Here is a 19,617-nt window from a genome sequence, read left to right as displayed (position 1 = left end):
ATATTTATAGGTAGTATAGTAAATATAGAGTATCTATAACACAGCGGCATGGATTCGACAGGGTCATGTGTTGTACAGTGCAACATATGTAGGCAGATGGGGTCAGCGAAAGTATCGGGCCCTAACAAAGTTCCGTAAAACATAAAATCATACACAGTGTTCTGTCAATAAACAGTGGAAGTTAAGATTATCTTCATTGTCAGTGATGCTGTGTAACGTGTGAATATTGAAATAGCATTCTGGAACACTACCCAAGAGGCTAAGACAGGGTCAGAAAGAGAGGGGAGACGGGCAGCGCTGCCGCCAGAGGCTTCCAGTCAGCCTTAATGAAAAGAAATGAGTGGGCAGTCCCCAGACCCCCTGGACACACAGGCATCTGTCCAGTCTGCCTCTCTATAAATGGATCTGACAGAGCCAATAGCTTGGCAGCACGCAGCACTTGAACAAGAGTTTAACTAGGAAAAGTTTGATTATCGCTCCAGGTTGTTAAGGGTCAATAGGGAGCAATATGCACTGAGATTAAGTCACGAGGGGGAGAGCAGTGGATCATATTATGAAATATAATTTTCCTGCAGAACCCTGAGGAAACATTTTGCTAAGGTTGAGACTGTGTGTTAATGGAAGTTTTTTGTCAAACAGCGGTGGCTACGTGCCTGTTCCAAAAGTGGAAAAGTGTATTTGATGATTTATTTATGATCTATCATTCACCTAAACCTGAAAGCTCATGTGGTATGTGTGCTAAGAGTTTTACAAACCACATGTGCCATATTACTGTTGTGGAGTGTTGAAAATGACTGTTTCTGAAACAAAAATGACACGGATGATGACGGCACCTAATCGAATATCGCTTGTTGCCGAAAGCTTCAGCTGGACTGCAGATTGTTATTGTGAAGAAATATTTTAAATAGTTTTTTTTATCCAGCTTTTGATTGCCTGTTTTCTGTATGTCCATTATTTTTATTGAATACTGTATATAATTGCACTGCAGTGCAGTGTATATACATTATAATTATACAGTATTTGTTTTGAAAGACCGTTAGTGTTGTTCAACAACTGGTTACTGAAGTTAAGCAACTGTTTGTATGATTTGTTATCATTTATCAGCATTTTATTTGATGGAGGAAAAGGAAAATAAATAGTATAAACATTGGCATCCATTATTGGTGTCCGGTTGCCCTGATTTTTAAAAATCTGCACCAGCCACAGAAAAAACAATATTGTATCTTCAACCTCATCAATAAAAATAGAACACTGATGATGGAACTCATCATAGAATTGAACTGAACAAAATAATTGACATGATAATCGTCATCAAATTGAATCATGAGACCAGTGAAAATTTCACATGTTGGTCTTAAAAAGGTTGAATATCTGTCTTAGGAACAAAACTCTTTCCAGTACTTTTACTTTTACTTGTTGTGAGTTTACATATTGTAAATGACCTGTGTAATTATGAAATAAAACACGTTTGGTTTTCTTTGAAGGACAGCAGTAAGCACCAACATCTTCTTAAGATGCACTTTACAGACGAAAAGAGGTCAGTTTTGTTGAAACCAATGAAGCAAATAAACTGCCTGTTCATGGACACATAAACTACTCGGTGACTTAGAAAATACAACATCTGAAAACAGTCATTTTACAGCTCTGTGCAACAATAATATGACTATTCCATAGATGAAAAACCTTTTAGCCTGGTGAAAACCTCCAGACAGCCTAAAAGCTTGGCTCTTTTGTTATCAGTGTGTGCTTGCAAGGATTTTCTCAAGCAGACTCATTCTTTTCAATGATTAAAGGGAAAATGCTGCTGCTAAAAAAAAAAGAAGAAGCTTTTTCTTGGATATAAAGTTATCTTTCTCTCCTTTGTTCTTCTTTGTACATGAAGCTTTACGCCGTTCAAATATCATCTCTTTGACATCTAACTCTGTTTTCTCGAATCATTTTCAGTCCATTGTTTGAACATAACTATACTTATACATAGGATACCCAATTAAGCAAAGTTAACTGTCCAATATGCTCTATTTCAAAAGTGATGGTGACAGCCAATGCCAGTAAGATATCATGCCTGTTCAAGGCATTCACCAATGAAAACAGACATGTCTGCATCACTTATGAGTTAAGGGCAAAAGGGACAGCTCCATGTTCTTTGGGAACCCTTTTGCATCTCATAGAGGTGAGACCCTGGTGAATCCTTAGGGTCACCAAACTACTTTGGCTGCATGTTTTCTACAACCACATGATACCAATTACACAATATGATACACATTGCAATACACAGTTATTTTGTGTATAATATACACCTACACCTGCTGTACTACAGCAGCTGCTTTATCAACTTATAACAGCAAAGAAAATGGATGTTTTTGAGATGTATCATCACTGCATTGTGTCAGTTGACCTCTGCTGCCACCACTGGCTTTATTCTGCACTGCACCTTAGGTGATGTTTTTATGTCTCAAGACTACCATCACAGCATTCGCTGCTCTATCGAGTCAGTTACATCTGAATTTATACACAAATGTCAACACATGTATTATTAATTCCTTTTATTTGTTTTAGCAAAAACTCGTTATGAAGATGAACATATCATTTAAGAGACACCCTGGATTTGGAGCTTCAAGGAAACATAAAAGTTAATGAGTATGTGGAGGGAGTGTTTAAATGTACTCATCAAGGCAAACCACCCAATTTGTAGGAGTGTGAGGTCATAACTCTAAATCTACTAAATATTTACTAAGTTAGTATTTGTTTGCTTGAATCTTACGAGACAGAATGTTGGATATTGTACCTTTAACATTGACGTTCATGAATTTCAGTGTGTCCGGACCGTCTCTCTCTGTCACACCCTGTCACTTCTGCCCAGCCGCCGCTGACTTTGATGACTTTTCAACAGTTAATTCACGTAAAGTCTGCTGTATATACAGCATATATGTCTTACTACCCATCGGCTTGTTTGCGTTTGTCAATCAATCTGCCAGTGAAACCACCACAAGGCTTATCTGTCTTTTTTCAGCCCGTGTGCTGATCTGAACATCACTCGAGTATCTATCTCCCGCTTGAAGTCCACCCAACTCACTATCTACAGTGGCGCAGCTCTCCTTATATGTCACTCAAAAGTTCTTTTATGTTTTATGAATCATGCGTGCGCACTCTTTTCACTGCCATCCATTAAAGACAGTTGCTTCAGGATAATGGTCCTGCTTTTATTCCCCTGGCCCTCCACTCTCAGTGTCCCTGGTCATGTGCTATTGTCATGTAAATGGGGCCTTAAGTATAGGTGTGGAGAGTGTGTATGGGATGCTGGGTTAGTGTCAGCTTTGTTATCTTGCAGCACTGTGGGTTTTGTCCCTGTTAATGTGACATCCGGGAGTATGTTACACACAGTCTAGTCACTTTATTAGGTACAGAGGACACCTTTTATAGGGGCAGGAACGGCACCCACTGTCTTTTGTTGAAGCCCATCTGCTTAAGGTTCAACATGTTGTGTGTTCACAGTCTTCTGGAAAACCTTGGTTGTTACAAGTGGTTATTTGAGTTTCTGTTGTGAGTCACTGTTGCCTTGCTACTGGGGATGTTCATGATTAACCATTAGTGGGTTAATTGCCAATGGGAATTAAACCAATTAAGAATTAATTCATTTATTAACAACTTCTGATTCTTTTTGTTGGTGTGGCTTTTCTCTTTAAGCTGTATACCAGCAGAGAGCACACATGAATTAAAACTCCATAGAGCATAGAAATGTGAGGCAAGATAAAGCGGCTTCTGAGCTACACCTTCACCAGGGAAGAGTGCTATGACTTCAGACAGTGGACTTCTTCTGGAACAATAGAGAAATATCCTTGGCAAAAAAAACTCTCTTTTCTGGATATAGACTGGTGGAGAGCAAACATGCCACGTTTTCCCCAGCTTGTCCAGGTAATATCTGTGTATCCCATGGACATCCATGCCATCAAAGAGTCTTGACTGCAGCCTGACTTAATTACAGGTCGACTCGACACAAGTAGGACACTCAATGTTTTATTAGGCTATTAAACTGTGACATAAATGTGCTGCTAATGTAAAATGTTATTTCAACTTAAAAAAAAAAAAAAAAGACCTGCATTTCTTTATTTATTGATTCATTGATAACAATTAGCTGTTATTTCTCTCGACAATCTGTTGGTTAAGGAAAATGCACATAATCTGCAACCCTAGTTTCTGTCATTTAAACCAATCTAACCTCTAGAGAACTGCTGCTCTCTGGATATTTCCTCCTCTTCAAACCATTCTCTGTAGACGCTAGAGATGGTTGTGCTTGAAAATCCCAGCAGATCATCAGTCAGCCCGTCAGACCAGCCCATCTGACACCAACACAACCAAGCGTCCCTTACATCACCTTTGTTCCCCATTGTAATGCCTGACTTTTAGCAGGTTGTCTTGACCGTGTCTACATGCCAAAATGCATCCAGTTGCTGCCATGTGATTGACTGGTAAGATATCTGTGCTGCTAAGAAGATGAACAACCTTTTCCCCTTCAGTACTCTGTGGTGTCAGTGCCGACCATTTGCAGAATGCTGCTGCGAGTGCTGTGCCACTTACAAGACCAGCAGGGTCCAACAGCGTTGTAGCAGCATGTTCCCCTACATATATATATATATACTGTATCACACACCCTGAACCACTTGAACTTTACTGTGTTAGTTTGTGTTGTGATGCTTGGTGAAGTACCACAAGTCTTGATTAGCAAGCCGTATGGTTTCGTTGCAGTGACAACAAAGTAGAGGGAACCGGTGCATTATTTGTGCTATTTTATAAAAGGTAATCAGAAATCTGTCCAAATTGCAGCTGTTAAGTGCAGTAACCTTTCAAAAATCAGCATAAGCATTTCTGATTTAAGGTTTTAAAAAACACTTGGGGAGGTTGATTTTCTCTTAGGGGTATGGGTTTTGCATACATACAAACCCTGGTGCAACATTTTGTCAGCAGTGTGGAAATATAAATAAGATAAGGTCTGACTACATCCTTACAGGGATTTACATAAGGAGGAATCTTTGATGTGGCGATCAAAAAGCTTGTGTTTACCCACAGCAATTAAAAACCCTACTGTGTGTGGTCTGGACATGTCCCATCTCCTAACTGGATGTAAATACAGCTGGTGGAATAAGCAAGTATTTGTGTGTCTGTCCCCAAGAAATGAGGTTACCATAGAGAAATATATTCTTAAACTGAAGTTCGGACTGTTGAGTAGAGAATGCTGACTACACTGCGATGACACCAGAGAGCATTTGTATTTGTGTCCATTTTTGGCTGGTGCTCCTTTTTTTTATGGAGCTGTCTGATGGCTTGGGTGAGGAATCTTTGCTGCTGGCAGGTTTTATAAAAAATGTGTAGACAATTCTATAGTTAAAATGATAAAATGAAGGGTTTGAGGGGAGTTGAGGTAGGTTGTCAACTACAAGGACCAGGTCATACCCCTTTCCTTCCTTTTTTGGTGTTTAACCACAGCTTGCATCCATGTTGCACTACTTCTGGAGTAAGAAGAACTCTTACACTGCCCAGTCTGTCTATCGATCCACCACGTTCCTCGTCTACAAAGTGTTCCCACGCATTCATACTCGATCCCACATCCCATTTTAGTTCATGTGTCTGTTGCAGTGGACTTCCTTGTGTAACCTCAAGCAAGTTTCCATGGTAACCATCTTTTTTTGTTGTCTCTTGATCATAAGAGCACATCACCAACTGGACTGGAAAGTGTATACTCCCAAACTGGAAGTATGCACACGGTTGTCCACCTTAGAGTCCATGATGACCACTGCAGACAACAAGATTTGCGTCACGTAGATGCGTAAAGTATGACCCAGGCCTAAGTGCATTATGGACGCTATAGTCGTGTCGTAGTGCTTGAAACCAGCCTTGGTCTCAGGGCCAATTTTGGAGGTCTTAATTCCTCAGTGGCAATGAAAAGAGACAGCACGAAATTACGAATAACTCATGTAAATTTTGACACATGCTCTCTATTCACATTAAGCTTGATGTGATAATGTGAATAAAATGTGTGGGTGTAACATTAAGAAGGGTTTACTGGCAAACATTGGATGTCCTATTGGTTTTCATAGCGTTAGAATAAGTCTTTTATGTGTTCTTTAGGCAAAGGCCTTGGCTTATGGAGGCCACCGTCTTGGGCCGCCATGTTTCTGCAGCAGCCTGAACAGACAAAACCGTCCAAAGTGTGCATTTCACATTTTGAAGCAGACGCTGATTATGCAAACAAAGAACAGCAAAATCTTCTCTGGGGTGGGACGGCCACAAACTGCCCCAACTATACACACTACTCAAAACTCAACCTGGGTTTGAAAAAACAAGCCGTGGTCGGTGGTATTGTTCAGAAAAATTCCGTTGCTGATCTCAAAGCTTGAATTGACTGGATACAAGTTTGAAACTATTATTCTTATTATCATGTAAATGTTTGTCTGGTGTGCAAAGGCCCATGATGTCACCTCTGTCAATGTGTATGTGTCAGTGTATGTGTAGCAGAGCTATTACCTCCTCAGTTTGGTTGACATTTTACACACAAGCTGCTTCTAACCACAGTTATTTACCAACAATTTTGCAAGGAGCCATCATTTTGTAAGTGTAATGGTTGGAGCATCTCAGACAACATTCAGTGGTAATAAAATGTTTAGACTACTTCCACTACTCATGAAAAGATCTTTGCTGGCTTTAGTCACTGCAGAGGATTTCCCCGTACTGTTCCCCCGTTCTCTGGACATAAAAAACCCTGCTTCAAAATAACCAAGACATCTCATTCAAACCTGTTTGATTTGTCCAGGTGAAGAAGTTGATTGATAGGAAAGAGAGAGAATAATGCTGTTTCCGGGTGACAAGAGAAATGCGTAAGAGTCTTTTTAGCAGGGATGAAAGAAGAATAGAAGATGCCCGTCAGTTGGGGATTGGATGGAGATTGATGAAAAAGTGGGAAACCGGGGGGAAAGAGGCTCAGGAGAACCTGTCAGTGAGGAGGAGTTAATAGAAAACTGTAAGAGCGATACAGTAAACATGGGCAGATGATGGAAGGAATGAAGAGGAGATGAGTAGAGAGAAGTGGAGAGGTTCTGTCAGTGGGAGAGATGAGGAAACAGCACAGAGAGCCGAAGGTGGAGAAGAGAAAAGAGGAGTGTTGGTCACTGCTGTGTGAGAGGAAGAGCAGACTGAGATGAAGTGTGGCAGACTGTAGGAGAGCAAGGAAATAAGGGAAGTGTGTGCTTGTGTGTATGAAGTCAACCTTATGTGAAAAGTGGATGTAGTCTTCTAGTCTGCAGGAAGAAGGAATTTCTGGAGTGAACCACTGGTTGCAAAAAGAACTACATTTGAATAGAATTCTAATGGAAAATTATCCTTTTTCTCACTTGACTTTAACACCAGTAAACATTTTCCTGAGTATAAATGGTCTCAATCATGAGAAAATGTTTGCAATAAATTATGTCATGATGTTACGTTCTTGTTTTGGCACTGGAAGAGTGCGTACACTCACTTTTTATATACGCTTTATGGTGTATGGCTATCAGTGGTAGCAGGTGAGGAGCCCCACTGTGAACCTTAGCCTGTCTGCGAAGTCTCATCTGATAACGAGCAATTCAGCAGCAAGCTCGTCCTGCACCACCCCGCACACACACATACAGAGGCACTCATATTCACATCCAGACATTTCTGTATGTTGTATAATATTCCTGCTATTAATATCTCCTTTATAGAACATGAACTGGTAGGCTGATTATAGCTTGTGTGTTTTTCCTACTCACCAGTTTAATCACTATGTCGACGTGTATATATATTTTTTTTCTTTGAGGTGATGATAAAAGTTCACACACCTTCCTTTTGAAAGAAAACACCGCATTGAGTGCAAGTGTGCAGAGATCTCTCGCCTACCCTTTTTAACTCACTAATTTTTAACACACAATTTTGGTGACTTAAGCCATGTTCCTGCAGTTTATAGGCTGAGGCTTTTTTTCCCTCTGCCATTTTCATGTTATAAACCACTGTTTTTATTGAAATCCTTTTTTTATTTTCACGATAAAACATTGATATGTGTGAGAATGCATTCATACCCATACTAGCTGACATATTTTGGTCTCTTTTTTTACGTCTCGCTCTTTCTCAGCTCCACTTCACATCCATCATCTCCAAGGCAACCACTCTGTGAAGGCACACGTAAAGATTATCTGTTGTCACTCATGTCCCTCTCTCCTTGTTGTCCACCAGCTATTCTAGCTTTCAATTGCATTAAAAAAAAAAACTCCCATCAGCATCCAGCTTAACATCTCTTCCATGCTGCTGCACTTTTCTGAACTACCACACCAGTTTCCTCCCGTCAGGTCTGAGCTGCCATGTGTCTTACTTCACTGGCTGCAGATAAGGTGTCAGGGTAAATTCTGACTCAGGCCAAGACTGATATTTCATTATCGTCTTTATCACTCCGTTGTTAGACATTGTAGCTGTTTCATTTGTCAGTAATGGCCCAATTTGATCTTGATTTTTATTTCCAAAGAATACAAATAAGTATTTTTTCCTGTTCTCTCAGAGTGAGACGATCTTTCTTTTGCGTGCAGGAGTTAATGAGGTGAATATCTGTGATTGAATGATAAGTAATGCATTGGGGTAAGTGGAAAAAAATCAGTTTTAGTTAACAGAATATCATTGTAAGAAATAAATAATGGGGTTTCCTCCCATGCAGATTTGGGGGATTAGGCAAATTTGACACTCTAAATTGACCCTAGGTGTGAGAGTGAATGGTTTGTCTACATGGCCCTGTGATGGACTGACGACCTGTCCAGGCTCTATGTCAGCTGGGATTGTCACCACGACCCTCATGTGGAGGATTAAGCGGTATAAGACGGATGGATGAGATTAAGAATTTGAGCTCATAGACACATTAAGTTAAAGGTCCAATATGCAATACTTGAACGCCACTAGTTGCAGTTGAACGTGCGTGTCACACCAAACAAAAGTGACACTGACAGCTAATGCCAGTGAGCTGTTATGTCTGTCTGTCTGTTGTCACTATATGTCTCTCTGTCTGTGTGTGTATCTATTTATCTGCTCACCCTTAAAACACCTTATTTGTCAACGGAGTTTTCAACAAATTACATCAGTGACTGATGTTAAATCGGCGACTCAACTGTGGAGCTGATTTACAGACGGAGACACTGATTGCTTCTGTTCAGCAGCTTAACTGACTGTCTAAGGCACGGTTTGACTAAATTGATGAGCGATGTGTCGATTGATGCGTTGATTGTCCGATCACTCACGCACACATTACGAAACAAACAGCAACTGACTGACTGACCGACATACAGAGAGTCCTTTTGCACATAACCAACCCACCCACTGACTCTACTGACGGAGTGAGATGCCTCTTTAATTGACTGACTAATTGACTGTCTGGTTGTCTTACTGACTGTGTAATCAGTGAATGCCCGTGTGTTTATAAAGCAGCTATATCCACAGCCACTCGGTTGCGTGTGTCTGATTGACAGTCCTGCCTGGCAACTGTCTCGGTCCCTCCCGAGAAAGAGAGGGAGAGAAGCGAGTGCTGTTAGCATTGAGCAGAGAAGACAGCTATTGATTTTTTCTGCTTCTATTTTATTTTTGTTTTTTCCCCACATAGAAAAGGCAAGTGAGTAAGTCCGGAGAGTGAACATGTGAGCGAGCGAGCATCTGCAGTAATTATATATTGGACAGATGTGCATTCACATGTTGCTCTGCTGCCTGTGTGTTGCCCATTAACTTATGACAATGGGTTTGTGAGGATAGTTCCCTGTGACTGCTATCTACCCCACACCACTCTCTAATTGGATAAAAACTGACAGGTGGCAGGAAAACATGTTTGTGTGTCTGCATTTGTGTGTGTGTGTGTGTGTGCGCGCGTGCGTGCGTGCAAAGCAGTGTTTTTGTGTGTAAAAACGAATCTCCGCTGACACTTTTCCATCTCAACAAGAGTCTGTGATAATTAAGTGCAGCTGCTGCTTCAACTCTGCACCTTTTGCATTGACACAGTGTAAAAAGAAAAAGCTCCCATTACAACAGATTGAGGCACAAAAGACATGAAAATATGAAAGAACAACGAAATTACATGGGGGGGGGGGGGGGGGGGTTTGTGACGTCACAATAAAGCACTGCAGGGACACTTTACATTTATACTTTGTAAATAGAGTTCATGTTTTAAGGCAGACAAGATTCTTATCTCCGTTTTGTGTCTGCACTGCAGTACACATGTACAAAATTATTGATTAACTAAAGATTAAATACATGCAACAGGTACTTTCTTCTGAACGTAAACAAATAAACGTTTTATTGACTTAGCAGCACTTATTAAGTTCCTGAGAACTGATTAATTGCTCTACGTCTAGTAATATTATGGTAATACCATCTTATTCCCCATGGAAGGAATTTCATACGGTATATTATGTGAATACCATGTTATTTCCAAAGCAATATCCAGGTACCGGCTTGGAAATGACAATTACTAAGGCTGCAATCAGTGTAATACCTTAAAATGAAAATGTTTGAGTCAAAATTGATAATTTCCTTTGTTATTACTCAGCTAATACTTAGTGATTTATGGAGAAATAACATCTTATTACCATTAAATTACTTCCATATTACAAAATCATGTGCATGCTATTAATATATATATGTACTGTACTGTAGTACTTACAATACAGTACTACCACTTAACATTTGAATGTGATATTGTAATGCTTAGATCTAACTAGGAGTTACACAGAGTTAAAGCCAGCATATATAACGTGTGTATGTCTACACTTATGTGCAGACCTTGAGGCAGAATATTTGGCTGTCCTCTCTTTTTTTTTTTTCTTGTCTTAAAATTATTCAAATGAGATGGCGACGGCAGCAGTCCAAGTTTAGATTTAGGGCACCGGAGTTAGCTGTGAACTGTGCGCGGTGGCGTTGGTTTAAAATGCAGCAGCCTCGCCGTCGACTGTGCATGCATAATGCGGTACACTCACACAGACGCGCTGTGGTCCTGCTTTATGTTGTAGGACCTGAGTGGCACAGCAAAGCGAAATCCCCTCGTCACATTTGTCGCTCCTCTCTCACTCAGTGGCACAGGCTGTGATGCCCTCGGATGCACTTGGCAAGAGAACCAACTTGCCTGCCAGTGTATCGGCCTGCCAGCAGAGCACCGGGGTAGTTAACATGCCAACTAGTCCACCCAGCAGCTAACGCTTCACTAACTCTGGGTCATCCTGTGTCTCTTTCTATGCCACTGTTTGTTTGTGTTTGTTGTCACATGAGTTGAACTGTTCCCTAAAGTAGACTGACTTTCTAAAACAGCAGCAGAAGACCTTTATTAATAACAGTCCTGTTGATTCATTAAAAAGAATTAACACAGCAGTTGCAGAACTTGTGTGAGGCATTTGATATTGGTCTGTCATGCAACATAACTTAGTAAATATTATTTTTCTTGGGCTTTGTATCCATTTTTAGAATAACAATCCCATTATTTCATTGTGATGCACTGCTATGGAAGTGCGGTTTGCATTAAGTTTTATTTTAAATAGCAGTGCCATGCACAAGTGACAAACATCCCTCCTAATTATTGAAAAAAAATAATATTACAATGACACATCTTGTACTGTCTCTTCCAAGCTTGGGTCCTTTACCAGAGGCCTGAAGGTTCTATGCAGTATCTTAGCAATCCTTAAAGCTCTCCCAGCTCCTAATGCTCCTATCACCACTGGGACTACAGTTACCTTAACTGCCCACATCTTCTCCTCTTTCAGCCCTGGGTATTTGTGAAGCTTCTCGTGTTCCCTCTGCGAGATGTATATGGATAGATAGATAGATAGATAGATAGATAGATAGATAGATAGATAGATAGATAGATAGTTTGCATGTTCTACCCATGTGTGCGTGGGCTTTCTCCAGGTTCGGGGATTAGGCAAACTGGACACACTGTAGGTGAGAGTGGATGGTTGTTTGTCTCTATGTGTCCCTGTGATGGATTGGAGGCCTGTCCAGGGTGTGACCCCGCCTTTTCCCCCTATGTCAGCTGGGATTGGCACCAGCGCCCCCGCACAACCCACGATGTGGAGGATAAAGCGGTAGCTGGATGTATGGATGGATCTTAATCTGTACTTAATCTTAAATTTGATTTGGAAAATCCTGCCAGTTCCCTGATAGAAAAAACAAGGTATTTACCAACCTTTGATACATTTCCCTTGGAACATGTTTCGTAGGAGCAACAACAAGTCCTACATGTTACACACTGGACCTGTGAGATTAGTTGAAACCATGAATGGTCATGAATTGTCACTTTTGCAAACATTGTGCAGTTTTTTTGTCTCTGGTGTAGATCCGTTGTTATGATACATCTCTGCAGATATAGTCTGCAGTGACTCACTGTGATTCTCCGGATGAAAACTGGGAACATTTTGTGACAGCCTCACTCAGTTTTCAGTAGATACTTAGTTCTAACGTCATTGACAGTGAAATGGCAGCTATTAAAACTTACAATACATGACGGGGAAAAATTGTAGCTTAACTTTCTACTCCAAACATTCACTCAAGGCTGAATTGAATGTTAGGCTCTACTGTACGTGGAGTTTAAAAAAAATGCCTGTTACCTTCTGTCAAAAGTCTGAGTTAGGATTCCGAAAAATAGAAGAAATGCTGAGTTTTCTTTAGTGACATTTAAATATTTAGACCGGGTACTTTCTCTGCATTTTTTATAACATACAGTGAGACTCGAGGGGGGGGACTGAGTTTCCTACAATGCCTCCTGACTTTTGTAAGTTTCCTCTCGGGTTCTGGAAATGTAAATTTAAAATTTGATGCTCTCTCTTCTTTTCTACCCCTTCCTTGTCTCTCACCTCCCATTTTTTTAGAGCTTACTGACAAATCACGGCTGAGAAACCTCCAGAAAGTCGGAGCGGGAGAAGTGAAGAAAAGGAGAGCATGTCAAATCCGTCCGTTTGCTGACTTCCCTCTGTCCTTCTCCTGTCCATCTACGCATCCTTTTATTTCGCTTCCATCACTGAATAAACCCGGTTTCTTTCCCACTCTGCAGCCTTTCTTGTTTTTTGAGTGTATTATCTTGATTTGTCACTCCAGAGTGTATGATGTGTTGATTTATTGTCAAGTTGCGGCGGCACATCCCTGCTGCCGCTGAAATAATCCCAGTGATCTGGTGCTGATGAGACTGCAGGTCGTGTGTGTGTGTGTGTGTGTGAGATGCATCAGCCCATGGTCGTCTTTTTTCACAGCATGATAATAATGCTTCCACTACTGAAAATGGGGTCGCGTGCACCCTTGTGACACTGCTGTGCAGGCCCACAGGCTTGATTGTGTGCCATGCTCATGGTTTCATTAAGAGAGAGAGAAGGGAAAAGGAAGTGAAGGAAATGAGGGCTAAATGAAGTGGAGGACGCATGAATAGTGAAGCGTGCTTGTATATTAATATGTACATGAATGTGTATCCCTGTCTATATAGTGAGCTTGTGTGCATATTTGTGTGTTGTCACTTAAAGGTGCTCGCGTAAAAAAAAAAGAAAAAGAAGCATGCTCGTGAGCAACACAAGCACCGGACAGGCCGCGCATTGTCCCTGCAAGCTGTGTTTCCATGGCGACAGCAGGGGTTGGTGCTACCAGCAAGGTGTGGAGAAGCCTTCCAGATAACCCTGAAGGTCAGCACACAGAGCGACAGCTCACAGCACTACTCTGTACACACACTCACTTCACCCCCCCTCCCTGTGTGCGTGTGTGAGTGTCTTTGTGAGGACCAATGTATTAACCATTGAAAATGAGGACGTTTTGGCCATAACTTTCAGGGTTCTGACTTGTTTTTAGGGATAGGGTTAGGCTTTTATTTGTGATGGTTAAGGTCAAGTCAAGGAGTGAGGATTTCCTGGCATAAATAAATGACGTTCTCAGGAACAGTAGTCCTTATGGTGACCAAAACCCGGTCCTAATGAGGCAAAATACAATTTCTGCGCAGCTGGTAATGATTAGGGCTAAGATTTGAATTATATTTAGGCTAAGATCAGAGTTAGGCATTAACCAGTTATGGTTAAAGCTTTGGTTTGGCTGTCCAAATCAATGGAAGCCAATGCAGTGTCCTAAGAAGAATAGCTGTGCAAACCTGAGTGTGTGTTGGTCTGAAAGAGTGGAAGTCCGTTAACATGCATTTCCACTTATATATGGACATGGCTGGCCACCCTTGGAATGACACAGTCTTGTTATCGGTCGAAAACACACACACACACACACACACACACACCCTGCACACACACATTTGCAGTCACAGAGCAGACCCATGTAGAATATTAATGGACTTCTAATATGCCCACATACTTGTGCCTGGATATAAATCCACATTCACACAAGTGGCAGTCGATATGAATGTAGTCGAGTGCATTTGTTAATGATAGCTGTGAGGAGAAATCTATTGATCACAGTTTGACTCGCCATTGCCGCCATGTCATCGATCAGGACACAACCTACACAGTGCCACTGAAAAATCCATACAATATGTGCTCTATTGTAGAAATCTAGTGAAGAGAACGACAGTTAAAGTGTGTGTGTGTGTGTGTGTGTGTGTCAGCCTGTCTGTCCAGGTGTGTGTGAGTCAAACTACAGACTCATTCCTCACTAGGGATTTGGCAGCTCTAACGGAACAGACAATGCACATATTACCAATATTAAAGCCGACACCATATTAGAGACTCTCATATCCCTTCTCCCTCTCTCTCTGACATTTCTTTACAAATACCAGCCTCTATTCAATCTGTTATTGCCTTCTAACATTCAGCAATTCTCTGATTAAACAAGCTCCTGAAAAGCCCAGGCACTACTATCTGCCATTTCGCTTTTATTAGAAACTCACCCACTTTAATTAAATTGGCTGAATTACAGAAATATCAGGGATATTTCACAAATATATTGGGTAAGAGAGCACAAAGGGTGGGGGGAAAAATGGAAGACTGGGCTTTATGAGATGTTTTGAATGTGGTGTGGTGATGAAATGAGATAAAGACAATCTTGATGGAGGGCTAATGTTTGGTCGGAAGCTGAGGTTTGTTCAGTTTGGGTCTCACCATAGAACACAGTCACACCTTTTTTTTCTCCCTATTTTCCTCAGAACTTGATTTATTCTTCCTTCTTCTCCTGATCCGTGTCAACCCCACATCTTCAGTGCCGGGCCTTTCTTTTCCCGCCTTATTACTGTGAAAGACATGGGATTGAGGTTGCCATGGTTACTAGCGCAGCTTTGACTCGAGGAGACAGCTGCATAGTGTGCAGTTAGGAGACGGCTGCTCACGCCTTTCACTGCTCCGCTATTGATTTCCAGTCCTTGACAATTACTGGACCTAGTTGACTACAACGGCGAGCAGAAAATGTGCATAAATGCTAAGGGCAGAGGGTGTGTGAGTGTGTATATTCTTGTATTTCTTACCTCTTTCGGACCTTTCCTGTCAGGACCAGTAGTCCACATGGAGACCAAAACCTGGTCCCTAATTAGGCAGAACCTAATTTTGTAGAAGTGGGGAAGTTTAAAGCTGAGATGTGAATTGTTGTTAGGTTAAGATTAGGGTTAGACATTAACTGGTCATGGTTGAGCTTAGGATAAGTAGGATAAATAGGCTGTCTAAATGAATGGAGGTCCTCAGAAGAACAGCTGCACAAACCTGCGTGTGTGTGCGCTGTAAACTCTGCAGTACAATATACAGTAATTGTCTTGCTTTTTTTTTTTCTGCTCGCTTAAGTGCAGGTGTTTTCATGAAAAGCCATTCTTTGAGTTGCTGCCAGAGCTTTAACGCGTCAGACGTCCTGTAGCCCGAGCTGCAGACAAGTCTGACAGTCGGGCTCGGAGCCTAATGTTACATGTTTTTGTAGCTCCACACCATCTCCTTTGTTCGGCTCACTCTTTGAAACGCTGCGTGTCAGCTGTGCGTTCTCACACTGGAGAGGCTCTGACAAACTGCTGCCCTTTGTTAAGACTTAATGGGGATCAATTTAAGTAAAGTTGGACACTGGAAGGATTCACATGCTGACCCATAAAACGTGCACACTTACATACACACTGATATACCTCCTTCTTTCTGTCTTTCCCTACACTTCTGAAGCGTCGCTCCCCGCACTTTTCTCAGTCCCTCGCTCTTCCCTTCTCCTCTTTTCCTCTCTCTTCTCTCAGCCAACTTGGCGTAGTATGTGAGAAGTCGACAGCGAGCCTAATTGGAGTGTGTGTCTCTGTCATTGACAGCCACCATTCCGTTTCTGCGCGCAGAACACACTCACATTAGGCTCTCTGGCTAATTGAATAGTCTTTTATTAAACTGTGGTAATGTGAACTGGAACTGGCTGCAAGTGAATTGAATTAGACCCCCCACTACAATCACCAACCCTGCACATAAACACATGCGGCTCAGTGAAGCAGTTGGATGGATGGAGACTCAGCACGGAGCGAGGGAGGAGGAGAAAGCAGGGAACGTGTGAGGTGAGTGTTTCCTTGCATTGATTGTAATCTGGTCCTGCGACGGTGTTTTTGAGGATCCGCGTTCATCACAGTATAATCACTCATCACTGTGCTTTTTGACTGTTTTTCTCTCAGTGAGCGTCTGTTTGTGTGTTTGTGCCTTGCAAGTGCACAAGGACGCACATGTTCACACTTGCATGCAGGCACACGTTGGTACATTCCTACCAATGGTTTCACACTATTCCACTGATTTACATGTGGTGGTAATGTGCTGAGACACATTATGCACAGCACTTTACAACAAGCCCGGGGTGAGCTCTCAGAGTCTACTTCTCTAAACTTGAGTAAATCACTTCAGATTGTTGGGTTTTATAAGGAAGTGGCTCTTTTTTTTTTTTGCTGTTTGTGTGATTTGGGTAAGCAGGCCCCTCTTAAATAGCAAACTGGCTGACTTCATCGGAATCACATGTGTGTCCGTTGTTTTCTTTCCCGTCAACTCTGAGGCAGTTTCTTTCCTTGGCTGATCCAATGATGTCACCACAGTTTCATTGTCGGCATCATATAAAGGAAAACTGGTGATTCACTGTTTAAGCTGACACAGAGAGTCTGGCAGGGAGAGATAATACAGCTGAATGTTATATAAATATTCACTGATTACAGTGTTTATCATCCCACTGTGGCATGGAAGAAGACAAACTCCATGTAACTCAAAGTTGAACACACCCTCAGCTCATCATCGTGGCTCTGGTGAATCAGTACAGACGCTAAGAGACATATCCTCACAATCTTTACACCAAACCACAAAACTGACCAGTTTATGTTTTATGTACATAACCTTTTGATTAACTCAAACGACCCTCTTTTCAGATGTATGCAGCACATATTATTATAACATATAATAATTATATTATTTCTGCTCACAAAGAACAGAGGCAGAATAATAATGTCAACAAAAAAGGTTACACACTGCAGCTTTATGTTCAACTTTCTTGAGGTGTGGTTGCGTGAGGTTAACCTGGCTGGTCCTCGGAGACAGAGCCACGCTTGGTGAACTCAGTTTTGGAAATGTGTCAGTAACTCATGCACACTTCAAAAAACTTGTAACTATCCCTCAAAAATATTTTCATGTCGGGTTTTCCTTTGAATATGTGATGTGAAATGAGTCCACATCGCCTAATCCTTGAAGTGTGCTGCAGTGAATATTCTGACTCCATTTGACCCGCAGGGTGAAGCACACCCCGTTTCATCCAGCATCTGCACACAGACGAAGAGAGAACCACTACAAAGGCTGGTGGAGAGATAACCAGAGGGGCCTGGAGCAGCAGGGGACCTGACCCAAGTGTCTGCAGTGAATCTTTGGCTGTCACAACATGTGACTGAGGGGGGAGCGGTTCAAGAACCCAGCACTGTCATGGAGGACACCAGAGGAGGAGAGGAGCCTTGGATTAAAGGGAAACCCAAAAAAATAAGGGTTGAGGAAAAACCAAGTACACCAATGAGAGTCGGGGTGTAACGAAGTCAAGGTTATCAAGGTCAACGCGTTTCATCTGGGAGTCGGGGCAGAGCGTTTTGGGAGGGGATTGGTGGAGGGAGAGAAAGAGATCGTCCACTGAGGCCTGTCGAGGAATCTTGAAGATGATCGCTCCCTCCTTTATGTTTTATTATATCACACTGGTGGATAAAAAGAATCTGACACCCTCTAAAGTCATTACAGCCCAGTCCAACTGGCTCAGAGGGCTGCCGCTGCTTCTTAACCCTCTCTCAGCACATGTCTGGATGTGTGTGTATCTCTCAAAACATGACTGAATGGAAGAAAGGGTCTGTGCATGTCGGAAGCTCTGAGCAGGCGTGTTTGTGTGTGTGTGTGTGTGTGTAAGCGTGTCAGACTCACATATTGGCCAAACCAAAGACACACATCACTTAATCCTCCCCAGTAACTAGGATAAGTCACCAGTCTTATCTTTCTTCTCCCCTCCATCCCTCAACCCCTCCTTCCTTCCCTCACTCTTTCTTTCTTTCCTCGGGAAACTATTGTCCCTTTTCCCGTCACACGCTCCGCAACCCCCTGCTGCGCTCAATCTTATTATTACCCTCCTCAGCCCCCAGACCATAATGCTTCATTATTCTGTATTTTTGGGCGTGGAATTGTCTCCTGCACCTGCAGTATTGGAAAACATGAATGCTTCATTTCTCTGGTTCTTTATTGGCAGGTTCTGCACAGGATTTGAGAGCAGGGAGAAGGATTTTTGCTGCCATTGACAATCATGCTGCCGGTAAGGTTTGACACTGTGCCAGGAAGTGTCACTACAACTCCCCTCGGGAAGGGAGCAACAGGTCTGAGAGGAGTCTGAGGTTTCTGTGTAGGTGCAGGGAATAAAGCAGCAGCATGACTGAAAGCACTGGACAGCAGTGATGTATCCGTAACTCCTCAAACCTTTTATGATCTTACACTCAAGTAGGTGGATGGATGCGTTGTTTTATGATACAGAGAAATGTCTTTTTGTGTTTTAGCATCTGTCATTTTCACTGCATCTCCGCATTTTACTCTCCAAAAACTCAGGAACGCTTCAGCCATTTGAAAAAAACAAAAAAAAAGACTAATAAACCCACAGTTGGCTACCTGCTTAACACCACACGGCAGACAGACAAAGCTACTAATTAGCTGGGGAGTATTTAACGGCAGAGAAGCCAGATATTTCCCTTAGGATGTGGGGCAGAGCGGCACAGAAGTAGCCAAGGGAAGTGAAAATTGGGTTTAAATTCCTCAGGTGGTCACTAACATTCCTTCTAATGAATGCTAATGTTATTATTTGCTCGCTTTATGAGGAGATACAGCGTGTCGGTGTGGTGTTTACAGCTAAATGTGATGACTTTAAAGAAAAAACAACTGTTGTTGCTGCTTTTAATTGCAGCTTTTCAGCACCATTCTTCATTTGACTGGTAAATAATCGTCATAGAGATTGACCATCTGCACCTAAATTGTTATTATTGAGACTGCATTGCCACTGTAGTATTTTAATATGAGGTAATATAAGCAGGTTTGACAAGCTATGATGTTACTAATCAAGATTAACAGAGAACAACAAAGTACAGTAGTTTACCAAATGAAAATGAACATAATCAGCCATATTTAATCTTCTTCATCT

General features: G+C 41.8%; 1 protein-coding gene across 2 annotated transcripts in view; it reads left to right on the top strand.

Moving 5' to 3' along the window:
- The window catches only part of LOC131460996 (MICOS complex subunit mic25a-like), a 70,158-nt gene extending 57,100 nt beyond the window's left edge, over positions 1 to 13,058 (top strand). For both annotated transcript variants that reach the window (XM_058631952.1, XM_058631953.1), the window contains one exon: positions 12,885 to 13,058. In XM_058631952.1, coding sequence (XP_058487935.1) covers positions 12,885 to 12,908 — 24 coding nt within the window. In that variant the 3' untranslated portion in view covers positions 12,909 to 13,058. The remainder of the gene's footprint in view (positions 1 to 12,884) is intronic.
- The last annotated feature ends 6,559 nt before the right edge of the window (positions 13,059 to 19,617 follow it).

The sequence above is a fragment of the Solea solea genome, chromosome 6 (genome assembly GCF_958295425.1).
Source record: "Solea solea chromosome 6, fSolSol10.1, whole genome shotgun sequence".
Classification (NCBI taxonomy): Eukaryota; Metazoa; Chordata; class Actinopteri; order Pleuronectiformes; family Soleidae; genus Solea; species Solea solea.
This window is presented reverse-complemented; position numbering and strand designations above follow the sequence as displayed.